This window comes from Equus asinus, chromosome 16 (assembly GCF_041296235.1).
Source record: "Equus asinus isolate D_3611 breed Donkey chromosome 16, EquAss-T2T_v2, whole genome shotgun sequence".
Classification (NCBI taxonomy): domain Eukaryota; kingdom Metazoa; phylum Chordata; class Mammalia; order Perissodactyla; family Equidae; genus Equus; species Equus asinus.
Window position 1 is genome coordinate 29,175,728 of NC_091805.1, and position 27,059 is coordinate 29,202,786.

At 47.5% G+C, this 27,059-nt stretch overlaps 1 protein-coding gene across 9 annotated transcripts in view; it reads right to left on the reverse strand.

Annotated features, from left to right (window-relative positions):
- Nucleotides 1–27,059, reverse strand: part of BCAR3 (BCAR3 adaptor protein, NSP family member) — a 189,776-nt gene that overhangs the window by 36,681 nt on the left and 126,036 nt on the right. Inside the window, exon 1 of one of the 9 annotated variants that reach the window (XM_014836340.3) lies at nt 13,675–13,961. The exons of 7 other annotated variants lie outside the window; for them this stretch is intronic. In XM_014836340.3, the coding sequence (XP_014691826.1) occupies nt 13,675–13,758 (84 nt within the window). In that variant the 5' untranslated portion in view covers nt 13,759–13,961. Of the gene's footprint in view, nt 1–4,931; nt 5,053–13,674; nt 13,962–27,059 lie in introns of those variants that run through there. One more of the 9 variants, XM_070486857.1, reaches the window with a different exon arrangement.

A 27,059-nucleotide genomic window follows, 5' to 3' on the forward strand; every position in this document is an offset into this window, starting at 1 on the left:
ACGAGACTGGAAGTATGTAGATTGCTTCACCTCATGTTGATCCACCAAGTGGATCAGATTGGCCTGAGAGAATGAAATCAGCATGCAAAGAGGAGCAAGAGATGGAAGGTGTCCCGGTGGCATGCACATCCCTGAGCCCCAGCTGATGACGGCAACAGTAAACTCCCCTTGGGACCTAGGCTTGTTTGTGCTGGACCACCTGTCACTTGTGACCAATTCCTGATCCAGGAAGGCAGGGATCGGATGCGGGGGAGGGAGGGAGCCCAGGGTCATGGACAATCTCTGCCCCAGAAGGCAACAAGTACAAAAAAAGATGCTTTCAGACAGATCAATCTGGCTGCAGTGAGCAGAGCGGCCTGGATGGGGCCGGGCCGGAGGCCTAGCACTTTTGAAATGTGCTGACGATGCCCGACTCTCCATCTCCAGCCCTTACGGTTGGTTGGGATATTTACCAGAATCCACTTCAGAGCTCGGATGTCAATATGCACAAAGGCAACCCATCCTCTCTGCAAAGCCCACTCTTCTGCCCCGTCCCCGGTCGTGGGCACCTCCTCTGCCCTCATTACCCAAACTAGAACGCTCAGAATTGGCTTCTACTGATCAAGAAATTCCTGATTCTACCTCTTACCAACATCCACTCTAATCCCACTGACGTTACTCTGTTCTGTTCTCCCTAAACTTCTGCAGTAGTCTCCTGACAATTTCCCTACCCTATCTGGCCCTACAGCCACCACCTACAAAGCCACAAACTTAGCGTATCACTCCTGGCTGAGAAACTTTAGTCAAGGGGGACCCCAGCGAGGGCTGACATGAGATCCAGAGTCTCTTCTAGCCTCCTTGCAAAAAACTTAATGGGGGCTTGCCCTGTGGCTGAGTGGTTAAGTTCATGTGCTCTGCTTCGGTGGCTCGGGATTTGCCAGTTTGGATCCTGGGCGTGGACCTACACATGGCTCATCAAGCCATGCTGTGGTGGTATCTCACATAGAAGAGCTAGAATGACTTCCAACTATGATATACAACTATGTGCTGGGACTTTGGGGAGAAAAAAAAAAAAGAGAAAGATTGGCAACAGATGTTAGTTCAGGGCCAATCTTTCTCACCAAACAACAACAACAACAACAACAACAAAACCTATCAGAAGGTTTTAGAGATAGCTGGACTTTGAGAATTTAGTTCTGATGGAATAAAAAGGTTAGAAGTTAGGACACCCAATTTCTATGTAGGCATAGCTTTGTTTATTCTGTTTATTTCAGTTCAAAGTCAATAGTTCTTGAGGCCTTGAGTAGCATTAAATGGTTCCACCTGTGCAGGGTGATGCTGCCACCTGTAAGAAGGCACCTTCCCTTGGGGGCAAGCACTGTGCGTGCATTGTCTCAGTATTAGCAAGCACCGGTGGTTAGCTGCAGCTGGCTCACACACCCACAGTACACAGGTGACAGTGTCTGCAGGAGAGCACAAGAGAGTTTCATGTTTTGCACAAGGCTGAGAGGTCCTGGGATGGAGATTATGTGTCCTGCATGGCCCTGGAGACTTAGTCATCTATTTTTTTTGTTAACGTTTAAAAATTGAGATGATTTTCTAGTCATTCATTCTATGATCAGGGCTGGCAATTAACTTGCTTGAAATGAAAAGAGGAGGAAGGGAATGTGTGCAAGAAAAGAGGAGGAGGAGGAGTGGGGGAGTAAGCTTCTGGGCTGTTCTATCCTAGTTAGGAGTGTTGGGCCATAACACCCAGAATGCCACTGGCTCTCAAACAAAAGCTTCTTTCTTCTGCCCAGGATGGGTCTACTCAATTGAGGGAGTGTCCAGGGTTCTCATCAAGTTATACAAAACAATTCCACAGGTCTCATTTTTCTACAAATCGCATCCAGAAATTATGATCACAGACAAAATTATAAGTCTGACTGGACTTCTGGGTCACCATGTAAAGTGTGCCTAATTTCTGAGTGAAGCCCATGTCCTCTGATGAGCTGGTGGGAAACCCCCTGGGGTCGTGCTGTGAACTGTCACCAGGGGGCCCAGGCTGGGGCCCAGAGAGACCCTCATCTCAGATCCACTGAACTCAGGCAAGACCTGTGATGACACGAAGCCTGTGTCGTTGCAATCCCTAACAAACGTTGTAAACACATGAAGGGCTTGAGCTCCCTGACTCTGGACAAAGTGTACTTTCGAGACCATCACACAAGCATTCTGAAGCCTGCTAAAGCTGCTACAGCTCGGACTGTCTTGCAAGTAAATCCGCCTAAAAAGGAGATTCTTTGGAGATTTCGGAAGCTCAGCCCCTTGGAATCCCTGCCTTGTGTTGAACTTCAAGCAGTGGATCTGTTTCTAACCAAATTCCAAAGTATATCAAGGGCTTTTTGAGATCCAGTTGGTATTTTTACCGTTGAAAACCTGCATAAATTGATCATGAACTCCCAGAATGAATAAATCCCAATTAATTCTGCCAGTCCTAACCCTGCCCACAGACTGAGAACTAAAACTCCAGTCCTCCAGGAGCTTCAAGCCCAGAAACTTTCAGGACAAGTCCTCGAATGTTTTAATCTGAGGTAGACCGGAAGGCGATGGCATTTGTGGCAATCCTATGGCCTTGAAACAAAACAACTCGTACGCTGGGTTCTGTGTCACCTTTTATTGACACTCGCCGGCTTTATGGCTTGACTAAAAATATTTTATTATAATCTAAATGAAGAAAGACTTGAATTTATTCATCTAGCTTTCCCACTGGGGTGCTAGGCTAGACAGATAGTTTCTCATGCTAATAACCGTGATTAAAGCTGAAGCCTTTGAGTAAACATTAACTTTGTAAATAGAAGTCCAGAGAGAAAAAATGTCAAATTCAAATTTTATATTTCCTGTTTGGTGGACAAAAGCAAATGGTGGCATGGCACTTCAGCCTGGCCCAGCCCAGTGGCGGGGGGGCGGGGGACGGGGCACACAGCAGCCTGGCCATTGGCTCCAGGACATGTACAGCACCGTGGTACCACATTTAAGGAGGTGCCATTCATACACAGCCGTGGAAAATCTGTGCATTCATTACAACAGTTGCCCTGCAGATGGCAATAGGGTATGTCTTGAGGAATGGGCGCCTTATTCCAATTCACACAAAGGCACTCCATGGGCCAGCAGGGAGAGGCCCTGAGTGCATCCCTGATGCCTCTTTGCCTTTTAGGTGTTGGGCTCCTGACAAATGGGGACCTCTGGTCTCACTTGGGCCCCTTGCCTCTGAACCTGCTCCTCTCCATCCTTACATCAAAGCTCAGTGAGGCAGCATCTGGAGGCAGCTTCTAATTCACGCATCCTTCACCCTGTTGGGCACCATTCTGCACTAACAATCAGGAGGTCAATTTTATTTTTTATTTTTTTTGAGAAAGATCAGCCCTGAGCTAACAGCTGCTGCTAATCCTCCTCTTTTTGCTGAGGAAGACTGGCCCTGATCTAACATCTGTGCCCATCCTCCTCTACTTTATATGTGGGACGCCTACCACAGCATGGCTTGCCAAGTGGTGCCATGTCCGCAAGCGGGATCTGAACCGGCGAACCCCAGGCTGTTGAAATGGAACATGCGCACTTAACCGCTGCGCCACCAGGCCGGCCCCAGGAGGTCAATTTTAAATCAAGAGTAACAGTCACTAGAACCTGTGCCTTCAATTAAACTCAAGGACTTGCTGAGTGCCCACAATGCCACTCGGCCTGATTGGCTAGATCTGAGGGGCAACGCAGACGTGGGTAAGAAAGACTCCATGGCCTGACAGAGGTTACAGCCTCTCTGGGGAGACAAGACATCTGAGGAGAATGTCTAGCAATAAATTACAAGTCGTTTTGCTGAAATTCTCAGTGTTCTCCATCTTATATCTGAGGTCAGTGAGGGTGTCTGGCCCCTTCTGAGAAAGGAAGCAGTAGTAAAAAGATTTCATAAAATCTCCGTAAGTTTTAGCATTCTGAAACAGTTAATTTGATGTTAATGTTTAAGTGCCTTGATGATATAAATCTCTCTTTTCTAAATCCTAGAAAGAATCTTCTCTTTAGCAAAGATTCTGCAGATGGGTTTTGATGCCATTTTACCATTTTATAATTAAACCTGTGTAATTTATCACACTTTACACCAGCTTCGCATCCAGCACCATTAAAAACTGATTTGCAATTTGCTGTTAAATTAAGATGCTTCATTTTCCTACTACATGTGATTTTTCTTTTCACAGACAAATGATGATACAGGGGCCATCACACCCTAGTGCCGACAGGAAAATGCCATCAAAACCCCCAGAGAGCCCAAAGTGAAGAGATTTCATTTTATTCATTACCAAACCTTATCAAACGCTTGTCAAAAGGGGCTCAGAAACCACGAATAGGAAATACGAAGAGGATATCTGTGGAATCCCTTGCTTATCAAGGTTCTGAGAAATTCCCATTAAAATTCTGCTGTCCATGTGTGTAAATGAAAAAGACTAATTTAATTTTAATTCGTGCAGACTGCAGTCTGACAGCAGCGTACCCTCTAAGCAGGCAGCAGTAACTCAATCCTCCTTGGCAAACTAATCACATTAGAATCATTCGGATTGGTGCCCACGGCTCCTTTGATGCTCAACTCCGGGTGCCTTTTATCCTCAATAAATTCTCTGGGCAAGGTCTCCTTCACACCTTCCCATCCTGCCGGATCACGAAGCCATTGCTTTTGAAGTTCAGTTTTGTTCTGATGGAACACCAAGGGACTGAAAATTATTTTTCACTGAAGGAGACTGATTTCGGTCTAAAAACTGCAGGAGGAATTCTAAGTTTGACAGAATGCAGCACACTCAACACCAAGAATGGCTTCTTCCTCCACAAAGGTCACCCACATGTGGCAGAAATCGCTCAACACACTCATTACACCTTCAGATCTTCCCCCACCCCCACCTGGCCCCCGTGGGTTTGCCCTTCGCGTTTCTTACCCTCTTGGCAAGGCGTTATTTACTCATGGGCTCACTCAGTACTCGGCTCCAGAGGGGTCTCGCCTTTCCCTGGTAATGGATAAACTGAAACATGATGAGATTTTCAACGGGCCACTTGTTAACATCTTGCCCGCTGAAAGCTGTGGCAGGTACTTTCCCCTCTAGATCAAATTTAGATATGACTTCCTGGAACAGCCACAGAGGAGCAGACGTCCGAGTCACCCCCATGAGGCAGCCCTGCATTCTGATTCCTGTCAGAGGGAAATCAGACGTGCCACACTTACGGTGAAGGCTAAAGGTCACTGGTTGCCCTGAGTCGTTTAGGGGCCAGTGAAATGAAGGGCTTCAAATAAAAGCTAAGTAGAAGTTTGAGCTGTGAAAAACCCCTGTGCCCGCTTTGTTCCTTTAACCACATCCTCAAGTGACTTCTGAGAATACTGTCTCTCACCAGGTTGGCACACAGGCTCAATGAGACAATGCAAGTGAAATATTAATCGCTGGGTCTGGCAGTGAGATTCCATTCAGTAACAGTAGTGCTTTGTTAACATCTATGGAGAATGAAAAACAGAGACTGCCCTGGCTGAGGCAGACCTCAAGATAAGGGTTTGAGGATCAGCTGACCAAAGTTCAGAATGCAAGGAGATCCAATCCAGAAATCTTTACCACTGGTAATTCAACTTGCTACTTAACATCGTTTTTTTTTAAAGGTATGCTTTTTGGTGAGGAAGATTGGCCCTGAGCTAACATCTGTTGCCAATCTTCCTCTTCTCCCCACCCCCACAAAAGCTCCAGTACATAGCTGTATATTCTAGCTGTATGTCCTTCTAGTTCTTCTTTATGGGATGCTGTCTCAGCTTGGCTTGATGAGTGGTAAGGTCCGTACCTAGGATCCGAACTGGCGAAATCCCAGGCCACCAAAGTGGAAGGCGCGAACCCAACCACTATGCCACCATGCCAGCCCCTAATTCAACATCTTAATTCAAATTATGAGTGATTTGGAATATAGCTGTTCACCAAAATAGATGCCCTATTTGCTCTTGAATAAGAAATGAGAAAATTGAAGTCAATACTATCCTTGTCTTAATTCACCTTAAATGAATGAGGTACTACTGAGTAAACAAAATGCACTGTGGTTGACAGACACTAGGAGATATAATTGGAAGGAAAAACAAGATATGCCAGACACACAGAGGAAAATCCAAAGATTCAGAAAGCCTTCCAACGTAGGGTGTGGAATAAATGATTTTCCAAATTCTCTCTCTCCAAAATAGTCCCATGACTAACAATTGTCTCAGAAATCTGCACTGGGACAAAGAACATCATAGGCCTGGGCTAAGTGCAGGGCAGATTCTCAGTAAAACAAATGATTCATCACAAGATGGGTTTGGCCAAGCATCAACTCCACCACTTTCAATATACAACTCACACATTACTTTAAGGGTATATTTCTCCCAGAGGAGCTCAAAGCACTTGACACCCACATATTTCGTTTAGAAAGCTTCTTTAAAACACAACACCATGCTAGATGTCATGGGCTGAAACAGAGAAACAGCAGCTGGACTTAGAGAGACCAGACACTCCAAACAATACAACTCAGGTCTCATGAGTCCGTATAATGTCCCTGGAGTTAAACAGGTGGCAAGAATATTAATATCTCACAAAAGAAAACATGACCAAGGCCCTGAATTTTCATCATTTGCTCAGACTTATGGAATAAGGGATTGACTGAAAACTAGAACCCAAGTCTTCCAAAGTCTATAAAAAACCGAAAATGTTTAGTCTATACAGAAAAGACTTAAAGGGAGCATGAGGGCTGTGTTGAAATATCTGAAGGCCTGGGGTGTTATCATCCCAAGATGAAGGGTCACACATTCTTGCTTCCCTGTGGAAACTGTCCCCCTCCTGTTTTATGTCTAGGTATCCACTCATATCAACTAATGTGGCATCAAAATAGACATGTTCACAATACGGAGGGGGAAAATGCACCCGAAGGGCTATTATGCCCACTTAACTGCAGAATAAGGTGGACACGGTAGGTGCAGAGATTTTGACTCCATGTGAGGAGAGACCTTCTAGCAATCAGAGTTGTTCAAATGTAGCACCTTCAGGGTACAATACACCCCCCATCTCTAGAAACATCAAATAGGGAGGAAATAACCTCCTATGAAGATTTAGGGCAGGATGACACGTTAGGACGCTACTGCAGAATTCCAAGCAAGAGATGAGGAGGCCTGAATTAGTGCAGGATTGGTGGTAGAGACAGGGAAGAAGACGCAGATGAGAGAAATGTTCAGGAGTAAAATTATGAAGACTTATAATTGATTAGACATCGAAGATGAATGGGAGGAAGAGGCATGGGAGCTCTGGAAGATGACTGAGCCACCAACTCCCAATCCAGAAGCAAGTGAAGGGAGCAAGTTGGTGGAAGAAGACACAGAGCCTGAGATGCTCGTGGGTCACCTGGATGGAGTGGCTCACCAGACCATGGTCTCCAGGTGCTGTGGAGAAGGGCTGGACTGGAGACACAGCTTGAGAATCCTCAGTATAGAGGGGGAATCCTATCTCAATGCCCCCCTAAGAGATGGGGTATAGAGGGCTTATGAGAAGAGGGTTAGGGGACGCTGGATTTTAAGAGGTGGGCTAGAAAGAGAAACTGAAGACAGTCGTCTGAGCCTGCTTGGGCTGATATAAGAAAAATACGATAGACTGGGTGGCTAAAAACAGCAACATTTATTTCTCAGAGTTCTGGAGGCTGGGAAGTCTAAAATTAAGGTGCTGGAGAGGTGAAGGCCTGCTTCCTGGTTCATAGACGGCCCTCTTCTTACTGTGCCCTCACAGAGCAGAAGCAGCAAAAGAACTCTCGGGGGTGTCTTTTATAAGGGCACTAATCCCATTCATGAGGGCTCCACCCTCACGACCTAATCCCCTCCCAAAGACCCCACCTCCAAATACCATCACATTCGCGGTTAGGATTTCAACATAAATTTTGGTGGGACACAAACGTTCAGTCTATACCTATAATAATAGGGTAGGACTTGTCAGGAAGGACCCAGGAGAACAAGTAGAGTGCAGTGTCCTAGAGGTTGAGAGAGCAGTCTTTCAGGAAGGAATGGCCATCAATGCCAAGTGCAGCAGAGAGTCCAATAAAATCAGAACTGGACTTGGCATCCAGTGGACTTGGCCAGGTGGGGACAAGGAGGCTGAGCGGCCAGCGGGGAGTGACAAAGTAGAGACTATGTTAACCACACAGGGAAGGAGGATATGGAAATGAGGACTATTTTTAGAATGAGAAAGACTAGAGCATGTTTATAAGCTCAGAGAAAAGTGTTGGTAGAGAGGGACAGACTGATTGTCCCCGAGAAGTCTTTGAGGGTGACAAAGAAGGGGGTGGTCATAGGCACAGGCGGCAGCGCTGGCCTTGGTCAGGGAGCGGGACACTTCATCTCCAGAGGCTGGAGGAAGGAAGCGAGGATCATGGATCTGGATCTGGATCTGGATCCAGCTGTAGCTTTTAGGGGCAGGGGTGGGGATGGAAAAATACTGTGCCTGATGGTCTTATCTGCTGCTGTGAAGTAAGAAACAAGACCTTACCATGAGTGTTAAAAAGGGGCTTAAAAAGAAGGCGGAGGGAGGATCATAGGAGCTGGGCAAGGACGAGCAGAGCTGACGGGCGGCTTCAAGGACATAGGCAAGAGTTAGGGGAGACTCTGGTTATGCTCCTCAAACTCATCCTACACACAAAGGGACCAACCTCCAACCCTCACCCCACTCCACATCCAAACTGTCCACTGCTCCCCTCTGCCCAGCACACAGGCTCTGGACCACCTCTCCGTTCTCATCTCCTTCCACTCCTCCGCTTCAGCCTGATGCCCTTTCTCTCCCCCATGCCTCTTCTACCTACTGCTCCTTTAGGAGATGCTCGCTGTTACCTCCTCCAGGAAGTTCTCTGACCCAGGGCTGGGTTAAGACCTCTGCCTGGGGCCTCACAGTATGCTGCGTATTCTCCCTGCATTTGCACCTCCACGTACTTCGGAGAGAGCTGCTTTCACGTCCATCTCCACCACCACACACGGAATTGCTCCTTCGGGGCGGGAACTTTCACTGTGTCTCCCCAGCACCCAGTAGGCCCTCAATACACATGCCGGGCGTGGCGGTGCAGGCTGGGAATAAGCAGATGCATTCTGAGTGGGAGGTTGGTTCAACAGTCCCTCAAATCCCATCTTACCAAGAATCTAGGATTCTAGCTTGTTGGGTCTTTGCGCATACCTGGCTTTGTAAAAGCACACACGTGTTAGAGTGAACGCCGGGGAGAGTTGTTCTCCATACAAACTAAAATATTGATTACAGCTCTTTCATAAGCCACAAAAATAAGCCGTGACATTCTCATGGCCCAAGCCAGATTCCAAGAGTAGCTCCCAGGGGCTGTGGACACGCACTGGAAATCCAGAGGAGGACAGAGATGCCACAGTGGTGTTCAACCCCATGAGGCACTCCTTTCCTCTCCTCCCCAGCCTGGACAGTCCAAGTCTCCTCTGCTGTCCTGGGGACATCCAAAATGTGCATCAGCTAAAAGGCCTCAGCGCTGTCTTTGACATCTTTAAACCCAAGGACAGAGGCCTGGGTCCTCTGTGTACTGCTGACCTTTCATGTGGTGGAACAGGAAGACCTCTGCGGCTGAGCACCCTGACTCTCCAGTGACCTCCCCAGTGTTTGGCACAGGCCCATCTCTCCACAGTCCTGGAGGTGCTGAAACCACTAACAGAATTTTCCCAGGATCCCAGTCTCGTCTCCGCTTCCCACCCATGTCTCTCCAACAAAAACAAGGCCTCGGCCAGGATCCAAGCTCCGGGGTCTGCAGGCAAGGGGCTCTGGGACCCAGCCCCTGTCAGGCATGTCCTTCCCCTAATGCTGACACCAGATCCCCATAGCTCCCAGATGCCAATGGAATGCATTTAGGTCTCTTAAAAAAAACCTTCGCTACGCTTTTTTTCTTGGAGGGCAGGAGAAGGAAATGAGCAACTCGCAGCCGCCACGAGGAGGGGCTGAGTCACTTGGAAAGAGATTTCCCGAGTGGCCTTTTCCATCTTACAACATCTTGTGCTGATGATGCATCAGCCCCACAACAAAGGCAACTCAGGCCTGTCGACACTGGGAGGTATCACTCTACCTCACAGCAGCAGGCAGACCAAGGCACCGGCCACAGCGAAGACAAGCAGGACCTTCGCTCCACCACATTCACTCTGACATAGAAAGGCAGCTTCTAACGACAAGCTCCAGGGACCCAACCCTCCAGGGATGGGCGGACGGGACACCTCAGGCTGTAATATGCATTCATAACGGCTCCAAGTGTTTTTTCCAGGGGCAAGGGAAATGATTTAAAGCAAAAAATCCACTGCCTTCCACCATGACTTGTGGTTGACAAGACCACTGCCACTGGACTTAGAGACTGGTTAGTTGAGACTCACTGATTCATTTATCCACCCACTCCACACTCCAACCTCTCTGTTTACACTCTTTCAGAAAGGTGCTGGCTATTCTGCACTTGAACAGCAATGCTCATCTCTTGGGTTCCCCTGAAGTTTCCTGACATAGCCACACCCACCTTCCTCAGTCATTGGTAAGGTGACAAGTTTCAGCTCCTTTTTCCCCTGCCCACACCCGAGAAAAATCAGAGACACAAGGGACCAGAAGTGGGGGTTTGTTCCCATTACCAGGTCCAGGAATGAAATCTATGGTGCTTCTCACAAAATTCCTTCTGTAGTTCACCAGGGACCTAAAGATGGACCTGCCACCGCCTGCAGGAGGGTTGCCCACTCTGCGAAAATCAGTTCTGCATCCTCCCTGAAGTCTCTTCTGAAAACTGAGGTTCACACTATTCCTTCCCAACTGAACTGTAAACTGAAGGATTAACACAGACGATATTGTCGTTTCAGGTTTCAATGGTCTTCACATGGCGTCATAGAAAGGACACTGGGCTTGAGGCCAAAAAACCTGATCTCTACTTCTGGTTCCCCACTAAATGATTCCGGGCAGGTAGGTGCCCTGAGTCTCAGTTTCTCTTCTGTGGAAAGGGGTCAACGACTGCCCTGCCCACCTCAGAGAGCTTGCTTTGCAACTCCAGCGAGATAGCCTGTGAAGGAACTCAGACATTGGACAGCCTTTTGCAAATATAATGAAATGACACTATGACCTAAGGCTCTTGTGATCAGTCCTTCAAAGGCAGGAGCATGCCCCAAGTGTCATTTATCACCCCCCACCCCAGCTAACAGAGGGCTTACACACGGATGGGGCCACTCCCTTTGACACTCAGAGACTTCCAAACTTGAATGTGCCCCACTAAGGCTACAGATCTGGAATAGCTTCATTCCAAACTCTTTTCCATTGGGCATAAACAAAATATCCTTTCCTTTTCTCACCCCAGATCCAGTGGTCTTTTGTGAAATGACTGCCTACTGTGAAGCCCTTCTCGGATGTTAATGTCATGACCCTGAACATGGCTGGAACATCTCATCTCGGGCTTCAACTCCACGGAGGCCAGCAACGATTGCACATCCTTGATCCCCCTCTCCCTTCTTGGCCTCCCATTTAATTCTTTTCCAGGGCCTTTGTACACAAGTCCACATGAGGCCCCTAAACACATTCTAAATTCTGCAAAATCTCTGCAAAGGAGAGCTTATTCCCTGAAAGCGCCGGTGTGACTGGCCTCCTACGTAATGAAAGAGTTTTTATATTTTTAGTTTTCTTCCCATACAACAAACACTATTAATAACATCCTACTTTCTCCAGAGATGACATGGATTAGACCAAATGGAAAGTTACCATGGCTACTGCAGTGTTATTTTTGGTATGAGAAACTCATGCCAAGGGAAGCAGCATACATGGTCAAGAATCAGAGCTTTATTTCCGCTTTGCTATCAGGCAATCAATCCCAATTTAATTTTGAAACTCTCATCGCAACGGAAACTAATTATGAGCGGCAAGACCCGAAGGCCCTAATTAAAGTGGGAGTCAATAAAGTGACGCAGTATTATCTGTGGGACAATACTGGCGGGCTGAGGGCTTCCTTTCCCAGGTAACTATCTAAACAAAACAAGCCAGGGAAGCACATTTGGAGGGTGAGTGGGACACCCTAAGCTGGGTCTGAGGGCTTCAGTTTCTGGTGAGCGAGCAGGTCTGGTCCTCTCTCTGTGCCACCAAGACGTAACAGACTGGAGGTCGGGTAAGAAGCCCAGGTGGAAAGGAGGGCGTTTCTACCAACAGTCCGCCACCAAGAGTGGCCGTGGTGGGGAGGCCGGGAAGGGGTAAGCTGGAGGACGGCTGGTTCAGACTAACCCCACAGCAAACAGAATCTCATCACTCAGACCCAGATATTTATGGGCTGTTTCCTCATGTACCAAATGCTGAGCTGCACTTTTCTGAATTAGCAGAAGTTGGCTTATGGAAGGACTTCTATTAGAGTGAAAACCAACTGCCAATCGCTGAAGGGCACGCTTCCCTCTGGGACCTCCCGGTCTATCTTTGACGGCTTTAAAATACTGTTAATGGCATGACTTCATCTGCTCCACGCTAGAACAATCCATATTTAGGCCAGAAACCACATGGTCCTCACATCACCCCTCTGGGCTCCAGGATAGAAAGATGTTCTCAAATCAGGGAGGGAACAATTTTACGCAATGATTAATTACTCACCTCCTCCAAATTCCTTGACAAAGAGATAGAAAAGAACTTTGCTGAATGGTTACAAAACTACTCTGAACCCTCTGACAGGGCAGTAAAACCAGAAGAAGTCTCTCCTCTTCTCATTCAGTGTCTGTTTTTCTGCAAAGGGGTCTTTTTCCCTTTAACAGATTTTCCTGTTAAATTTTCCCGAGAGACTTTTTCTTATGCATTATCGAGAAGAAAGAAGCACAACATCGTAAGCCTGTTGTAGCTTTTTCAATGGCGGTGAATAAGTCAGTCCCTCAGGAGAGGGAGCTCTGCCATCAGGGTGGGAAGAATTCCTTAAGAGCTGTCAGACTCCTATTTCCCATGAATAAGTGAGCTCCGCAGTTACACTGGGGCCGACAAGATTTTTCCAAGGCAGACAAACCCCCAGATCAATGACAGCCTATATTAATCTTAATTCTTAGTGTTGTCACAGGTAGGCAATGTAGAACACAGGCGTCATCTTGAATTAATCAAATGAGGTTCTTTGAATATTTTCATCAAAATAAATAGTGTATTGACATACTACGCAAAACCTTTGGCCTTGGTGTCTTGTAACAAAGGTTACAAATGGGAGCAGTAAAGGAAAGGACAGTTCCAAATACTGAAATGTTCTGGAACCTGGCTGAAGTCTGAAAGGAGACAGTTGGTGCTCTCTGTACATTGACATAGCGGACCAGTAGGTTAAGCGGAGAGAGGGGCTCAGCCACCTCACATTCATTGCGAACGAGGGAAGAGAGAAAGAAGAAAAACAGCTCCGCCTTATTGAGCTCCATTGGTATAAAATTTCAGCCCAAGGCGACCGAAAGTGTCTTGAAACACAGAGCTTCGTCCCAAAACACAGACGAGGAGCCCCCTTCTGTGCGGCTGGATTCTCCTTCCAGGGGAAGCACCCGGGGCTTATGAAGATGCATCAGTCAAAGAAAGTGCCTCTGTTTTCATAGCCAGCAGGCTGCAAACTTTTTCTAGTACCTTTCAGAAAACTAATGCTTTTAAAGCCCCAGAAAGAATTTTAGGTGTACCTCACAGCCACACCTACCTTGACTCCCAGGAAAGACTTGCGGTGATAGAAGCAGCAGAGAGCTGCCGAGAGGGCGTGGAAGGCATTGCATTCCTTAGGCATCTTTCGGTCTTCAGTCCCTGGACCACACACTTTCTTCAGGGTTAGAAGAAAGGGGCTTGGGCGTTAGCGTCCCGTCCGTGGCAGCAGCTGCCCTCTCCCGCCCGCAGTCCGGCGGCTCCTTCCCCCAGGCCAGGCTGGGACTTCTCTCCTCTGCTGAGGCCAGTACGATCCACTCGCTCAGTTCCGGCAGGCTGGTGTCCAGCCTGCCATGCACACAGTGCCAGAAATTCTCATGTGACCAGACTTGCTTTCTGATGAAATTCTAACCTCTCTTAGAAGCAGCTTTGGGCTTTAGCTGTCCCCTCGATTTACAGACCCGGCAGCAATCAGTATCCCCTCAGGCAGCCTGTCCTCCGGAGGGATGAAGGCACCAGGCATCTGCTCCTGGAGGCTTTGTCTGTTTGCCTGTCACCCCAGCAGCGGGGGTTAAGGAAGGACACATCACACCACCTTGTGATGAGAAAGAGGTTTCTTTGAAAAAAGGACCTAAAGGTGACAAGGGTATGACTTTTCCCTAGGAGCCATCCTAGAAGTCCTAAGAAACCCTGGGCAGGATCCCTGCCCCTCCTCTCCCAGCCCACCCCCAGAACTGTTTATTTTTAATTAGGATGCTCCTGGCAGCCAGTTTGCAGCTGATAACATTGGCACAGCCATCACTATTGGCAAAGCAATATTGCCTTTTGGTGTTTAATTAGCAGGTCTGTCAGCAAACATCCTGAGTGCCCCGTGCCCTGCCCCCCTGGCTGTGCAGTCTGTTGGGAGGATGGGGTACAGGCTGTTACCCTCTTCTGACCCGACTGTTGGTCTCACTCCCCTCCTTCACTTTAAATACTTCACTTTAATTACCCGTCTTCACTTTAATTGCCCACTCTGCCTAACCCAGATCCAGTTCACAAACCTCACGTCTAACGCAGGCAAGGGGTTCTCCTGTGCTAAGAGGCCTTTACCCTACCAAGAGCCTCCTCACGCCTTCGGAAGAAGCAATTGCTTTTCTTCTTTCATTCCAGTTGCAGCGAATGCTCAACGATCCTGTTCTTTATCAAACCCAGGTTTCTGCCTGTAGCTCTTCCTCTCCTACCGTTCCAAATAGTAACTTTCTGTGGCTTTGGCCCCTCAAAAAATGGAATGTGTCCTGAAGCTTTCTAAAACTGTGCACAGGCAGAAACTTGTAACAAGGAAGAAACAGAACCTCTTCAGCCCAGAAAGGAACACCACCAGATGAGGCATGAGGGAAGTATGAGAAATATCCAGCGAGATTAATGTCAAATCCTCAGGAGGCCTCGGCCTTTGGACTAGGTCAAGTTGGCCTGTAAAAATAGCCACTTGCTTGTTCAATGCCTGGTGAGCAGCTTCTGTGCGTGAATGAGGGCTATGGAGAGCGACAGATCTTGTATTTGCCGGAGGGGACAGAGGCTCAGCCTAATAAACACATCGAACGTGGCTGGGGATGGAGCTACAGAGGGTCTGTCACCAGGGGAACAACGAGAGGGGCTGGCTTCCTTTCTGCTCCCTCAACTGGCTTCCTCCCTCTCTCCTGCCCCTCCATGATTCTAGAGGTCAGATGTGCAGTCCTGGGAACTCCTGGGTCCTGGGAAGTCCACCTGAGAACATGGAAGCCAGCACCAAGGCTGGTAGCACTCCTGGGGTTTTTGAGCTGGAGGGGCCCTTGGAGATGGTCCAGTCAGTGGGTCAATACTGTCCTCCAAGGTCCATGTACTGTGTCCACGAGGACGCATTTCTGTTTGCCCTCATTTTTATTAGATGGGGTTCAAAGGGTAAGTCCACAGGAGCAGCCAGGGCCCAGGGCCCCAGCAATTTTGTGGGGATGACTCATCAATCAGGCCAATAGCCACCAGGTAAGGGGCCCAGTTTTCACTGACTATGCCCCTTTGGCAGGAAATAACAAGCTCTATAGGGCTAAGAAACTCCCCTAGAGGCTAAAAAAGCACCATCCCTGACCTGGGGAAATGAACGGAGGCAGCTCCTTAAATCCTGCACAGAAATTCAGTGAGATTAGTCAGCCAAAGCCTCTGAATTCCAATACCCTACCCGCAGACAGCATGAATGAAGGGCATTCCTGAGAGAAAATATGCAAATAACTCAGACATGTAAATTACATAGAATTATGCAGTCATGTGCTCCGGGGCTAGGGCAAAAATAAAACAAAAGACGCTCAGGTCACTGTAGAATGACAGCTCTCGTCACCTGGGACTTTCTCTGTTTACTCTAAGAAATGTTTCCAAAATGCCCAAAGAATTGGTTCCATCAGGTTTAAAGAATGGGCTAATCTTATTAGGTAACTCTTCCCTAAGCAGTTTTTTGTTGTTGTTGTTCCACACCAAAAATAATTTCTGAAGCAGCACTCAAAGGTTTTAATCAATTTTCTCCCGAAATGGCCAAGGAGAGAGACCAAAATAAAGTGCTGTTATTGCAACGAAAGACGATAATTGCCTGAATTCGCAAAGTGCCCTTCACTGACTTGTTATGCTTTGAAATGTCTCCCATCCGCACTGATCAATTCCCCCACACTCTCCCCACAATGATTATTCTATTCCAGTTACATGGAAACAGAGGACCAGAATGGAGTCTCTTAGCTGAGAACAAAGGGCCAGGGACTCCAGCCTGTGATTGCAGAACCTGGTATTTGATCACATGGATACACAAAGAAGAGATTTTTTTAATGTCTTAGGATTAAACCCGCTACTCACACAGCCCCATGAAAAGGCCACGGACCTGGGCCAGGGGGTCACTCTCTCATGATGTAGCATGTGTGATTTAGGACCAGTCAAATTTGGATCGAAGGTTTCCTAAACAGCATGCCCTTCTGGGGACAGGGTTCCGGGTCTCTAATGTGACCCCAGGGACTGAAGGGGGTGCGGAGCAGGCAGCGCAGAGCTCTGGGAAAGTGCTTGCTCTCTAGTGCCCCCCACTGGCCCCCTTGGAGGCTCGCTCCTCTGCATTAAGGGAAACACCTGTGAAAAAGCCAGGGCTGGCAGCTAGGTGCACCTTGAAGGAAACCCCCATGACCTCAGGTCAAATGTTGCCCACCCTATCTGGGAAGAGGGTTAAAGCTGGCCAGAGGAAAGTCCCCGCACAAGCATTGCCCTCGAAGCCATTTTTCTTTGGGCAGCCCTAATACTAACCTGCCCTATTTAGTAACCATGGAAACAGGAGCTGCCTGCCAGCCATAGTCCACAGACACGTGTCCTGTCTGCAGCAGTGCTCGGGCTGAGCGCATGCACGAAATCCCTTTCCCAAAGCGCCAGTCCCCAGTAGAAGATCAGGCTCCCAATGAGGTAGACCGTCTCTCTGACACGGTGTCGGGGAGAGGTCTGTGGGGAGAAAGATGTGCCTACCATGTACCTGCTGTTCCTGTTTCAGGGCAACTTGGAAAACAATGCTGCCCGTACCCTCGGTACTGCTCCCCAGAATCAAGGCATCAAGCCTCACATGTACTGAGGTGTTCTTGGTCATTGTCAAGCAGCCCTGTGGAGAGTGACACTGCCCACGGGTGGCAGGCTGTGACCGAGGAGCACTGGTTCAAGGCTGCAAGGCCTGGCTCCTCCCTGCCCACAGGGAACACACAGGGACATCAGTCAGGGAGTGAACGCCAGTCACTATGGTCAAAACAACTCAACCTCTCATGGCAACCTGAGACTCTTCACCTTTCCAGAAAGATCCATCCTTCCTGGCTTTTTGCCTCCACTAAAACCCAGTGATCCGGGTCTCCATGAACAAAGACAGCTTCTGTTCCTCCTCGTGTCCCAGGAGGCAGGGACGATTAACCTGGACAGCCCCAATCCTAAACACCTGAGGCCACCCTCGGCAGGCGCAGCTCCTTGAAGAGCGTTGCAGCACATGCCTGGGAAGCACTGGGTGGAAAAGGGGCACCTTTATCAGCAACCCTGCTTCCCGAAGCTTCCTGGCCTGTCTGTGTGATTCTGAACACAGTAAACCAGGAGGTGGGGCGGGAGGGGGAGCTCGTGTATCTCAGAGCACACACCCTCACACAAAAGCACCAGGGCTCGGGCAGAGGGGCTGGAAACCACTGAGGACGAAGAGAGGTCCTCGGGGAAGAGGTCACCTCCTCCTCACATTGGACTCGGCCAGCTACACAAGCCACCAAAGATAGTTCAACATATTTTCCTATATGCAAATGCCATCTATTTCTTGGTCCAAAAGGGAATGCAAACTGGACTCGGCTGGAGGAGGGTGGGGAACGCTGGCCGAGCTCGCTGGGCCACGTTGGGTGTTGCTGTGGATAAGACATTCGCTTGTGCTGGTGAACACAGAGGGTGCATTTACGAGTGTCTGCTGTCCACATCTCCATCTGACGCTTCCCCCATCCCTCAGGGGAGGAAAGAGTATGGCTGTTAAGTGGTCTCTGTCCGAAAGCCGTATTGATCTGCTGCGCACATAAACAAAGAGACTAAGGATGGCATTCACAAACAGATTTCTCTCTACTGGGCCTTATGTGCCCCCCAAGATTTCTGTTTCTTTAACTGGCTATTAAAATTGTATAACTGATAACGTGAAGCAAAATCAGGGGAGCCTCCAGCCCTGACTTGCTTTCTTGCACTATGACAAACAATTCCATCCCATACACCCCTCTGCTACCACCAGCAATTTCCCCATTTCCCCCCAGGAATCCTATATTATACAAGCTCAGTTTTCTGTTTTCAGCATTAAGTCAAGATTAAAAGAACACGCAAGGGGCATAATTCCAACCTCTCAAACAGCAGACTCAGACTTTCTGGCAGTCTCAGCCTTCTTTGAGAGTCTATAAAAACCATGGACTTTCCTCCCAGAACAAAAGGCACATATTGAAACATTTTACATATAATTTCAGAGGATTCCTGTGTCCCCAGACCCCTGGGAGTCTTACCCACCCAAGGTGATCCGCCACCTGCCTCCCAAGCTTCCTTCCATTCTACACTCACTGTGCAGGCACCAAAGCCAGAGCATTTGTTTCTCTTGTCACCGTAGTTGCTAGGTTTTCTTTGCTGGACATTTTTCTCTTTCCCTTCCTGCCACTTCTGGTAAGTGTGAGCTACACAAGCAACTGACAGACAGTGACCACAAAAGCCCCTCAGAGGCCCCTCCCTTGCAGAGTGCTGTAGAAACAGGCTGAGGGGCATGTGCAAGGCCAGGATGCCATGAAGGCTCACCAGCCAGGGCCAGCCACACTGTCTTCCATCTCTGCTGCCAACAGCTTTCTGGTCTCACAAATACTGCTGCAGAACGACATCTTCTAAAACTGAGACACATATTTGCACATCTCAAAAGTGATGCTGGAAGGTAGGAGGGTAGAGGGAGAGCCAGTGTGGGTTCCTGCTTCACCATACCACTAGCTAGTTGGGTGACCTTTGGAAATTTCTTAACCTCTCTGAGCCTCAGTTTTCCTTCTCTAACTTACCAGGTTTTTGTGTAGATCAAGTGAGATAACACAGATAACAGCCTGGCACCCAACACATAGTAGGCAAATGTGAGCTTCCCTTCCCCTTCAAAGGAAGGGACAACAAGCTCCATCTCCCCCATTTGTTCCTGCTGCAGGCACATGCCCACCTGCACCCTAAATCTCATGCAAACGTCAGGCCTCAGGAACTACACCTCAAAAGAAGAGTGTGGCCAGCCCTGCCCTGAGCTGCCAACTGCTGACCGGCCCCAGCTGGTACTGAGGTGACTCTTGAACCTTGAAAGCCAAGGGACAATGAGGAAGAGTTGAAGAGTTTTCAGACTAAAAAAAGCCTTAAAATATTTTTCAGCCTTTACATTTTAAGATCGCAGATTAAAATTGCACATATGGTCTTAATCACACCTCTTCAGATGTCTCGGATGATTTTCTTCTCCAGAGTCTTTGTCATTTGGGGACTTTGTTTTAACAGGCAGCACGTGTGTCCACAGCATCTGTCCACTTGGCTGTCACCCAGGTGGACTCCTGGGTACACCTACAGCTCTGTGCGTCCCACCCCTGTCCCAGTCGGTCTGACTGGGGATCCGCTGGGCTCGCTCCTCTCCCATCGTCCCCGCATCAACTCAGCTGCAGAGCTGGGCTTCAGCCTATGTCCTGCCTGATGCTCCTCCAACCCCGTCCCCTGCCCCTTGCCTAGCCCTCCAGGTCCTCGCCCTGGCCTAGATCTAGCGTGTGTCTAGATTCCCCAGAGGCCCACCTCCCATGTATCTGACTCCTTCATACTCCACCAGCCCATGTTACCGGCTACGCTGATACTAACCACTTCTAGAGTTAGAACCATGCCTGGGATAGCCCCTTGGACGCTGTGCCTGCTCTGTCCAGCTCCCTCTCTAGACCTCTGTGTCCCCCAGATTCTGCCCTCTGCCTGCACCTCCTCCTTTCTACTCCCTAATGGCAGGAATTACCAGAGTCACAGTGCATTCTTCCATCGCCACCCCACGTCCATCTCCCATCTAGAAAGGCTGCCAAATGTCTGAGAGGAGGAAGCAGCCTGTGAGGACTGCCCAAGAAGGCACCCGGGGGTGGAAAGCAGGGCGGCACCAGGTGAGGTGGAGTCAGGACCACCCTCCACTCATTCCAGCCTTGAAAGTGCCCTAAGTAAAACAGAAAAAGATCTTAGGAATCCCTTCTGCTCTGTTCTCAAGCAAATTCCAGCCACCTGAACAAAATGTTTCAGTGGGAAAATATAACTTTTTTCATGTTCATAAGCTGATCATGGGTATCATCTTCTGAGCGGCATAGTGGATAATTCTGCATTCTGCCCAAAGAGCTGGGAGAGTCAGTCCAGACCAGGAGTTCTTAACCTGGGGGCCGGGTGGGGCTTCTGTGAGCCACTGGAAACTGTATACAAACGTTTACAAGTATTTGTTCATTGAGGTGAGCAGTCAAAGAGTCATGAGACCTAAAAATCCCCACTGATCCAGAAAGACTGTCAGTGGCTCTTACAGATGTAGCTTTCTGATCTTCTTTCTACTGGAAAAAGAAGTGAGGAGAGTACCCTGGTCATCCTGGACAAGAGCAAGGACAGATAAAGCCCCTGCTACCCAGGACACAGTCGTCCTCGGCAGGGCTGTGGAGGTGCAGGAGGAGGTAGAGAGCCCTGAGGCCAGCAGGGTCACTTTTCCTTTCTGCCACTGCGGAGGCTTTAAACACCTGTGAGAGGAGCTGAACCCCTCCACGCAGCTGGGGAAGGGCCTTGTTTGCATACAGTACTCAACATTAGCACTAACTGCAGAATAGCTGTAAGTTTGACTCTCAGCAGCCCGCCCTGCCCACAGGATGTGTTCTCAGAAGACCGAGGCAGTCACAGACATCTTTCCACGTCTCGGGTGGGGCTCCGCGAAGGAGCCCTCACCCACCCAGTGTGGAAGGTCCCCAAGAGCCAGCATTTATTTATACAGAGAACTTTTACCATATTGTCTCACTTAATACCCACACTAGGAGACACGTATTATTATCTCTACCTCGCATGTTAAATCAAACAGTTCTTAGAGTTAATAATTAAAGCCCCATGAATCAGAATGGCCGGCTCTATCGGATGTGATAATGGAAGCACAGATACCAGCTGGTTGCCTGGAGCACCTTATCTTGTACAAATCCAAAAGGCAGAATCGTGGCTGCTGCAACCACCGCCTCGCTCCCACGGAGGGACGGATGTTCTTGGCAACATAGACTGCGGGTCTTATCTGAACTATCCCCCGTCAGAGACCCTAGTCCACTCCTTACTGATGGGAAAGGGCACACAGACGCTGAGGCCAGAACCTGAGAAGAGCCAGGAGGCAGCCAAGTCCCACCACGCAGCTGACGACTGGAGGGCTAAGGGACCCCCTTTGTCGTATAGGGAGATATGAACGGGGCTCATTTCTCTGTAGGAAAAGGCTGTCTCAGGGTTTGTTGCATGGGAAGGACCATTGACTGCCAGCCAGTTTCTTCACTTGCTAAGGCAGGCAGCTGTGAAGCACAATGCCACCTACAGAAGTGACATCTAGGTCAACACTTGCCCCTCCTGGTGCCCAGGGTGGAGACAATGGGTTCCTTTTGTCAGTGGTTCAAAGGACAGTACAATCCCTGGCCTTGCAGTGTGAACCCAATAGAGTGGAAGGGCCGGGTGGAGGAAGGGAGAGTTACTAGGCAGAGCAGCGGGAACCCACCTGGATCGCTGCCTGGAACACCACACCAGCCTCAGGGGTGGGTGAATAGTGACAACAGATGTGGGAATTTTTCCACGGCCAAACTATAAATACCAGGGGAATTCACAGCCCCTCTGCCCACCCCCACCTATAACTTCTCTGTAACAGTGGTGGATCTGACAATTAAACTAGGAGGCAGTGGGGATCCAGCACATAAATAAGTGAGGAGGAAGAGAAACTAGAGAAAGATGAGTGTAGGACCTGAAAAGATCAAAAAGGAAATATCCCCGTAAAACTTAGCTTTCATATGCCAAGATTTTACATATGTACCCTGAGTAGACAGAGACAATTAGAAATATAGCCGAATATACCTCCAATTCTGAAAATTCAGGGGGGAAATGGTGTGAACAGCAGATAGTGGTCATTACATTTAAAAGCTTTGCCCCATGGCATGTGTATTCGTACTTGTGATGGATATACGAGCCAATCAGAATAGTGAACACTGGATACTCCAGGAGTGGACATGTGACCTAAGTTAGACCAATCAGAGTCCTTCCCTGGGATTTTTCAAACCAGAGCAGAAGGAGAAGTCCCTTTTTCCCCTTGGACCATAAACTTTAAGCTTATAAGCCCAGAACAGCCTACAGTCATGTGCCCCCCACTACATGGAGAAGCTGATCTGAGAGAATGTGACCAAAGTGCTAAGAGAAGAAGCTGCAAGAGGCTAAGAGTCTGAGGATGTCTCCTTTCCCCAGAACAGTCATTGACTCAGCCACTCCAACCCTGCCCTTCCCAGTGGTAAATATTCTAGCTCATATCATCAGTGTGAGAGTTTACAGCTTCACCCTATCAGTGCGAGATCAAGTAAACCTGAAACCAAGATATAACACACACTGTTGGGCTCTACTAGAGTTCTTATACTGTGTATAAGATGTGATCTCTGCATCTGAGAAAGGCCAAAAAGGAGCCAACATAAACTCATGTTACATGAAAACACGTATAATATATACTTGTTAATAACAGCATTGTGCACTCATGTTTCGGTGATGGGTGGAAATTAATGGTGCTTCACAACCTACTCCAAGGACATTCCATTAAAGAACTGAGTTGTCTTGAATTTCCAAGGATAAAGCAGACATGAATTTGCCTGTAGGGAAAGGGAGAGGGATTCATGGAGTGGGAATGTTCTGTGCCACTGAACGTAGGTGTGAGTTTTACTCCCACACCCAGCACCCCTCCCAGGCTAAGGGAAACCACTAACAAACGGCTCACTCAACCCCGCCTATACAGGCAACAGCACCATCTTAACTTCCTGGAGGACGTTTCCAAAGACTTGTGTTTTGTGGAAAGACAGAGGACCTGGATCAGAGGTACCAGCTGAGACATTCCGTTACTAGGGCCAGAGGGACTTTCCCAGGTATGATCCGTTAGGTGGACATGACCTGGAAGGAGACTCGGAGCTCGGGTTCTCAGTCTGTGTGGCCCTATGGGGGCTTCCTCCACCCTCTGTTTACCCCAGTGAGGAGCCCTAGCTCCAACCGTCTTCCAGCATCTGGCTATTGAAGCTCTCATTAAAGTGATCTGTGTTCTTGTTTGTTGGCCTCAGGACCCAGGTCTTATTTATCGTCATCACTCCAGTGTCCAGTGCAATGCTTGAACTGGATAGGGGCCAGTGAACATTTGGAGATAGCATAGGGATCCTCAGTCTGGGTCCACAAACACCTTGGAAGGAAGACGTACAATAGTGCGCATGCATGTTTCCAGACACAGGGTTCTGATTCATTGTAGTTGCAAAAAGATAGGGAGCCCCTCCTCAAACAGTTAAGAGAATCACAGAGGCATAAGACATGACTTGCCACATGAGGGTTATGGTCCTTACTGGGTGAACCAGCCTTGCCATCCCTGTGGCTGGATTGGGGCTGGTTCCTACTTTGGCCCTCAGAAGCACCTCACCCTCTCAAACTGTGAACTACCTGGGTTCCCAAAAGGAAAGAGGCTCCCAGAACACAGCAATTCCCTACTCACACCACCTGTGCTCTGAGTGAGCAATCCTGAAATGCTCTACAAACCAGGAGATAGGAGGATGCGGCCCTATTCTGCCTAGGCTCTTTCCGGTAAAGACCATGAGAAGAGAGAGGGGAAGGGACTGGGCCATAATGGATGCAGCTGGACCACAGGGACCCCTTCAAAAAACACCCACCTGGGCCTGGGCAAACTAAGAATCCAATTGGAGACTGGTGGTCACAGGAAACAGCCCATCAGTTTCATCATTTCTTCTTTACAAAAAGCTCTTTTGAGAGTGTGAATGGGGGCTTTATGTAGTAAGTTCTCCTCCACAGGCTAATAAATATGTGAAATGGCCTCTCAGACCAGGTTCCTGTGCCCTGGACACTGAGGTCATTCAACAAACAATTAGATGCCATCTGGAGAGAGCTGGGACTCGAAAGGAAATTGCCTTGAAGGGCCAAACAGCATGTTCTAGTTCCCAGGGTCTGACACATCCTTATCTTCATTGACATAAAGGACGGATGGAGCTCAGCCAGCTAATCCACGCCAGGAGCAGAACAGGCAAATTCAGTGGCAATTAATAAAAGCTTAAGGACCAGGAAAATGTTCATTTTCAGCCTGTCCCAAGTAAATTTATCCCTTGGCTGCACTTTCACCTCCAAGTCAGGCATCTTTGCCATAAACCAGACCTTGGCCTCATCAAGCTTTGGGTTTTCACAGTTTTACCATAAAGCAATTATGGCAGAACAGCAACTGCTTCTGGACGGCTCTTTACAGTACATAATGAGCAATGATTCAATCATATGAAGTAGAGCTAGTGTTTATTGAGGCTTCACAATGCATTCAATTGTAAAGAACAGGCCTACAACTGAGAACCCTATTTTTAAGGGATTGAGTCTCAATTTTTCTTATTTTTAAATGAAAATATAATGTCTCTTTTCTATTAATAATCAATATCTTTAAATGTAAGTGTTATTGTTGAGCAAGCTGAGTTAAAAAAAAACAGCTAGAGAACGAAATATGGATTTAGATGAACAGGAGGTGATTGTGTTCTAGGCGTTTCTGCAGCTTCTAACAGCTCTTGAGAAGCAGGAGACCCTCTGAGATGGCAGCGCTGAGCATTGTCTGCGGGCCCATGGTGTCCTTTCAGGGAGTCTGTGAGGTCAAAACTATCTTCATAGTAATACTGACACATTTTTGCCTTTTCACTGGGTTGACATTTACGCTGATAGGGCAAAAGCAAGGAGGGGTAAAGCTGTTGGGACCTTAGCACAAAGCAATGGAGAGGCACCAAACTGGATAACCGGTCATCCCATTTCTTGACCACCATATTTTTTAATTATATGTTAAATATTTTTAAAAATATTTTTTAAATATTTCTTTAGAGGCCAGCCTGGTGGCACAGTGGTTAACTTCGCATGTTCTGCTTCAGGGCCTGGGGTTTGCCGGTTTGGATCCTGGGTTCAGATATGGCACCGCTCGTCAAGCCATGCTGTGGTAGGCATCCTACATAGAAAGTAGAGGAAGATGGGCATGGATGTTAGCTCAGGGCCAGTCCACCTCAGCAAAAAGAGGAGGATTGGCAGCAGATGTTAGCTCAGGGCTGATCTTTCTCAAAAAAAAAAAAAAGAATGTTTCTTTAAAAAATAGTTCCACTTAAGAAATCCTTGATGAGGCTGTAAGAATTACTCACAGCACTACATCTCAGCCCTTGAGTCCAGGTCTCTTTAATATTCTGAGCGATGAGACAGGAAGCACATACGACACCTCTCCTCATACCCGAGCACAATGGCTGTCTCCAGGGAAAGCAACCGTGCGATTAAATTGTGAGCTGAACTAGCAGCTTTTCATGGAACCCCATTTTCATTTCAAAGAATGTCTGACAAACTGTGGTTATTCAGACATGGGTATTTATTTGGCAGATATTTCCTAAAAAATGAGCAAAATGAAAGACACTTTCCTTGAAGTGTCACTTCCAGGAAAACAACGGACAGTTTTTGTTGCCAATGAAAACTTGAGCTTTCAACTGAAAAACAGAATTTTGGGAAACTTGTATTCACCACCATGAGTCTGACAGCTTCCCAATACTTGAGTGATTTTTCTGAGTGGTGATATTAACAAACGTGAGTTTTTGACATTTTATACAGTGAAATATGTTAACATCTGCAAGATGTGTGTAACTCAGTAAACCAGGATTTTCCAAGTGACCAATGCATGATGGTATAAAATCACACACGGGTGAAAGATCCATTCAGACTGCCAGGTAGACCAGTGGATTTTAAGGAAAGAGAGTAAAAAAAAAAATTATTAATATGGTTTCAGATTCCACATTTCAACGAACTTTTATGGAACTACAGCTTTTCAAGTTTTAGTATAATATCAAAGAATATCTCCAATTATCTGAAAAGGCTGTTAAAATGCTCCTCCTGGGGAGTGGGGGGTGGGCAAAATGGGTGAAGGGGGTCAAAAGGTACAAATTTCCGGTTACAAAATGAGTAAGTCATGGGGATGGAATGTACAGCACGGTGACTATTTTTAATAACACTGCATTGCATTTTTGGAAGTGGCTGTAAGAGCGTGGATCTTGAAAGTTCTTATCACAAGAAAAAAATTTTTTCGTAACTATGGTGACAGATGTTAACTGGACTTATTGTGGTGATTATTTTGAAATATATACAGATAACAAATGATTATGTTGTACACCTGAAACTACTATAACCTTATGTCAGTTACACCTCAATAAAAAAAATCCTCTTCCCTTCTTGAATACATAGCTGTGCAAGGCCAGATTTTCTGCAGACTTCAACCAAAACAATGTAACAAGAGACTGCAGGCTGAAGCAGATAAGAGAATTAAGCTGTGTTCTATTAGACCAGACACTAAAGAGATTTGCAAAAAGGGAAAACAATACCATTCTTCTCACTCAATTTTGTTTTGGGAAATTATTTTTCATAAAAATATGTTATTTATATTCACATAATGGGTTTATTATTATTTTTAATGAATTAAATAAACATTTAAAAATTCCTATATTTTAGTTTCTAATACAATAAACCAATAGTTAAAACTCACATAACAAAAGCTCTTTGCGGTCCTCAATAAGTTTTAAGAGTGAAAAGGGGTCTTGAGACCAAAGAATTTGAGAACTTCTGCTCTAATGCATCTGGGCTACTTGTTTTACATAATCTTGA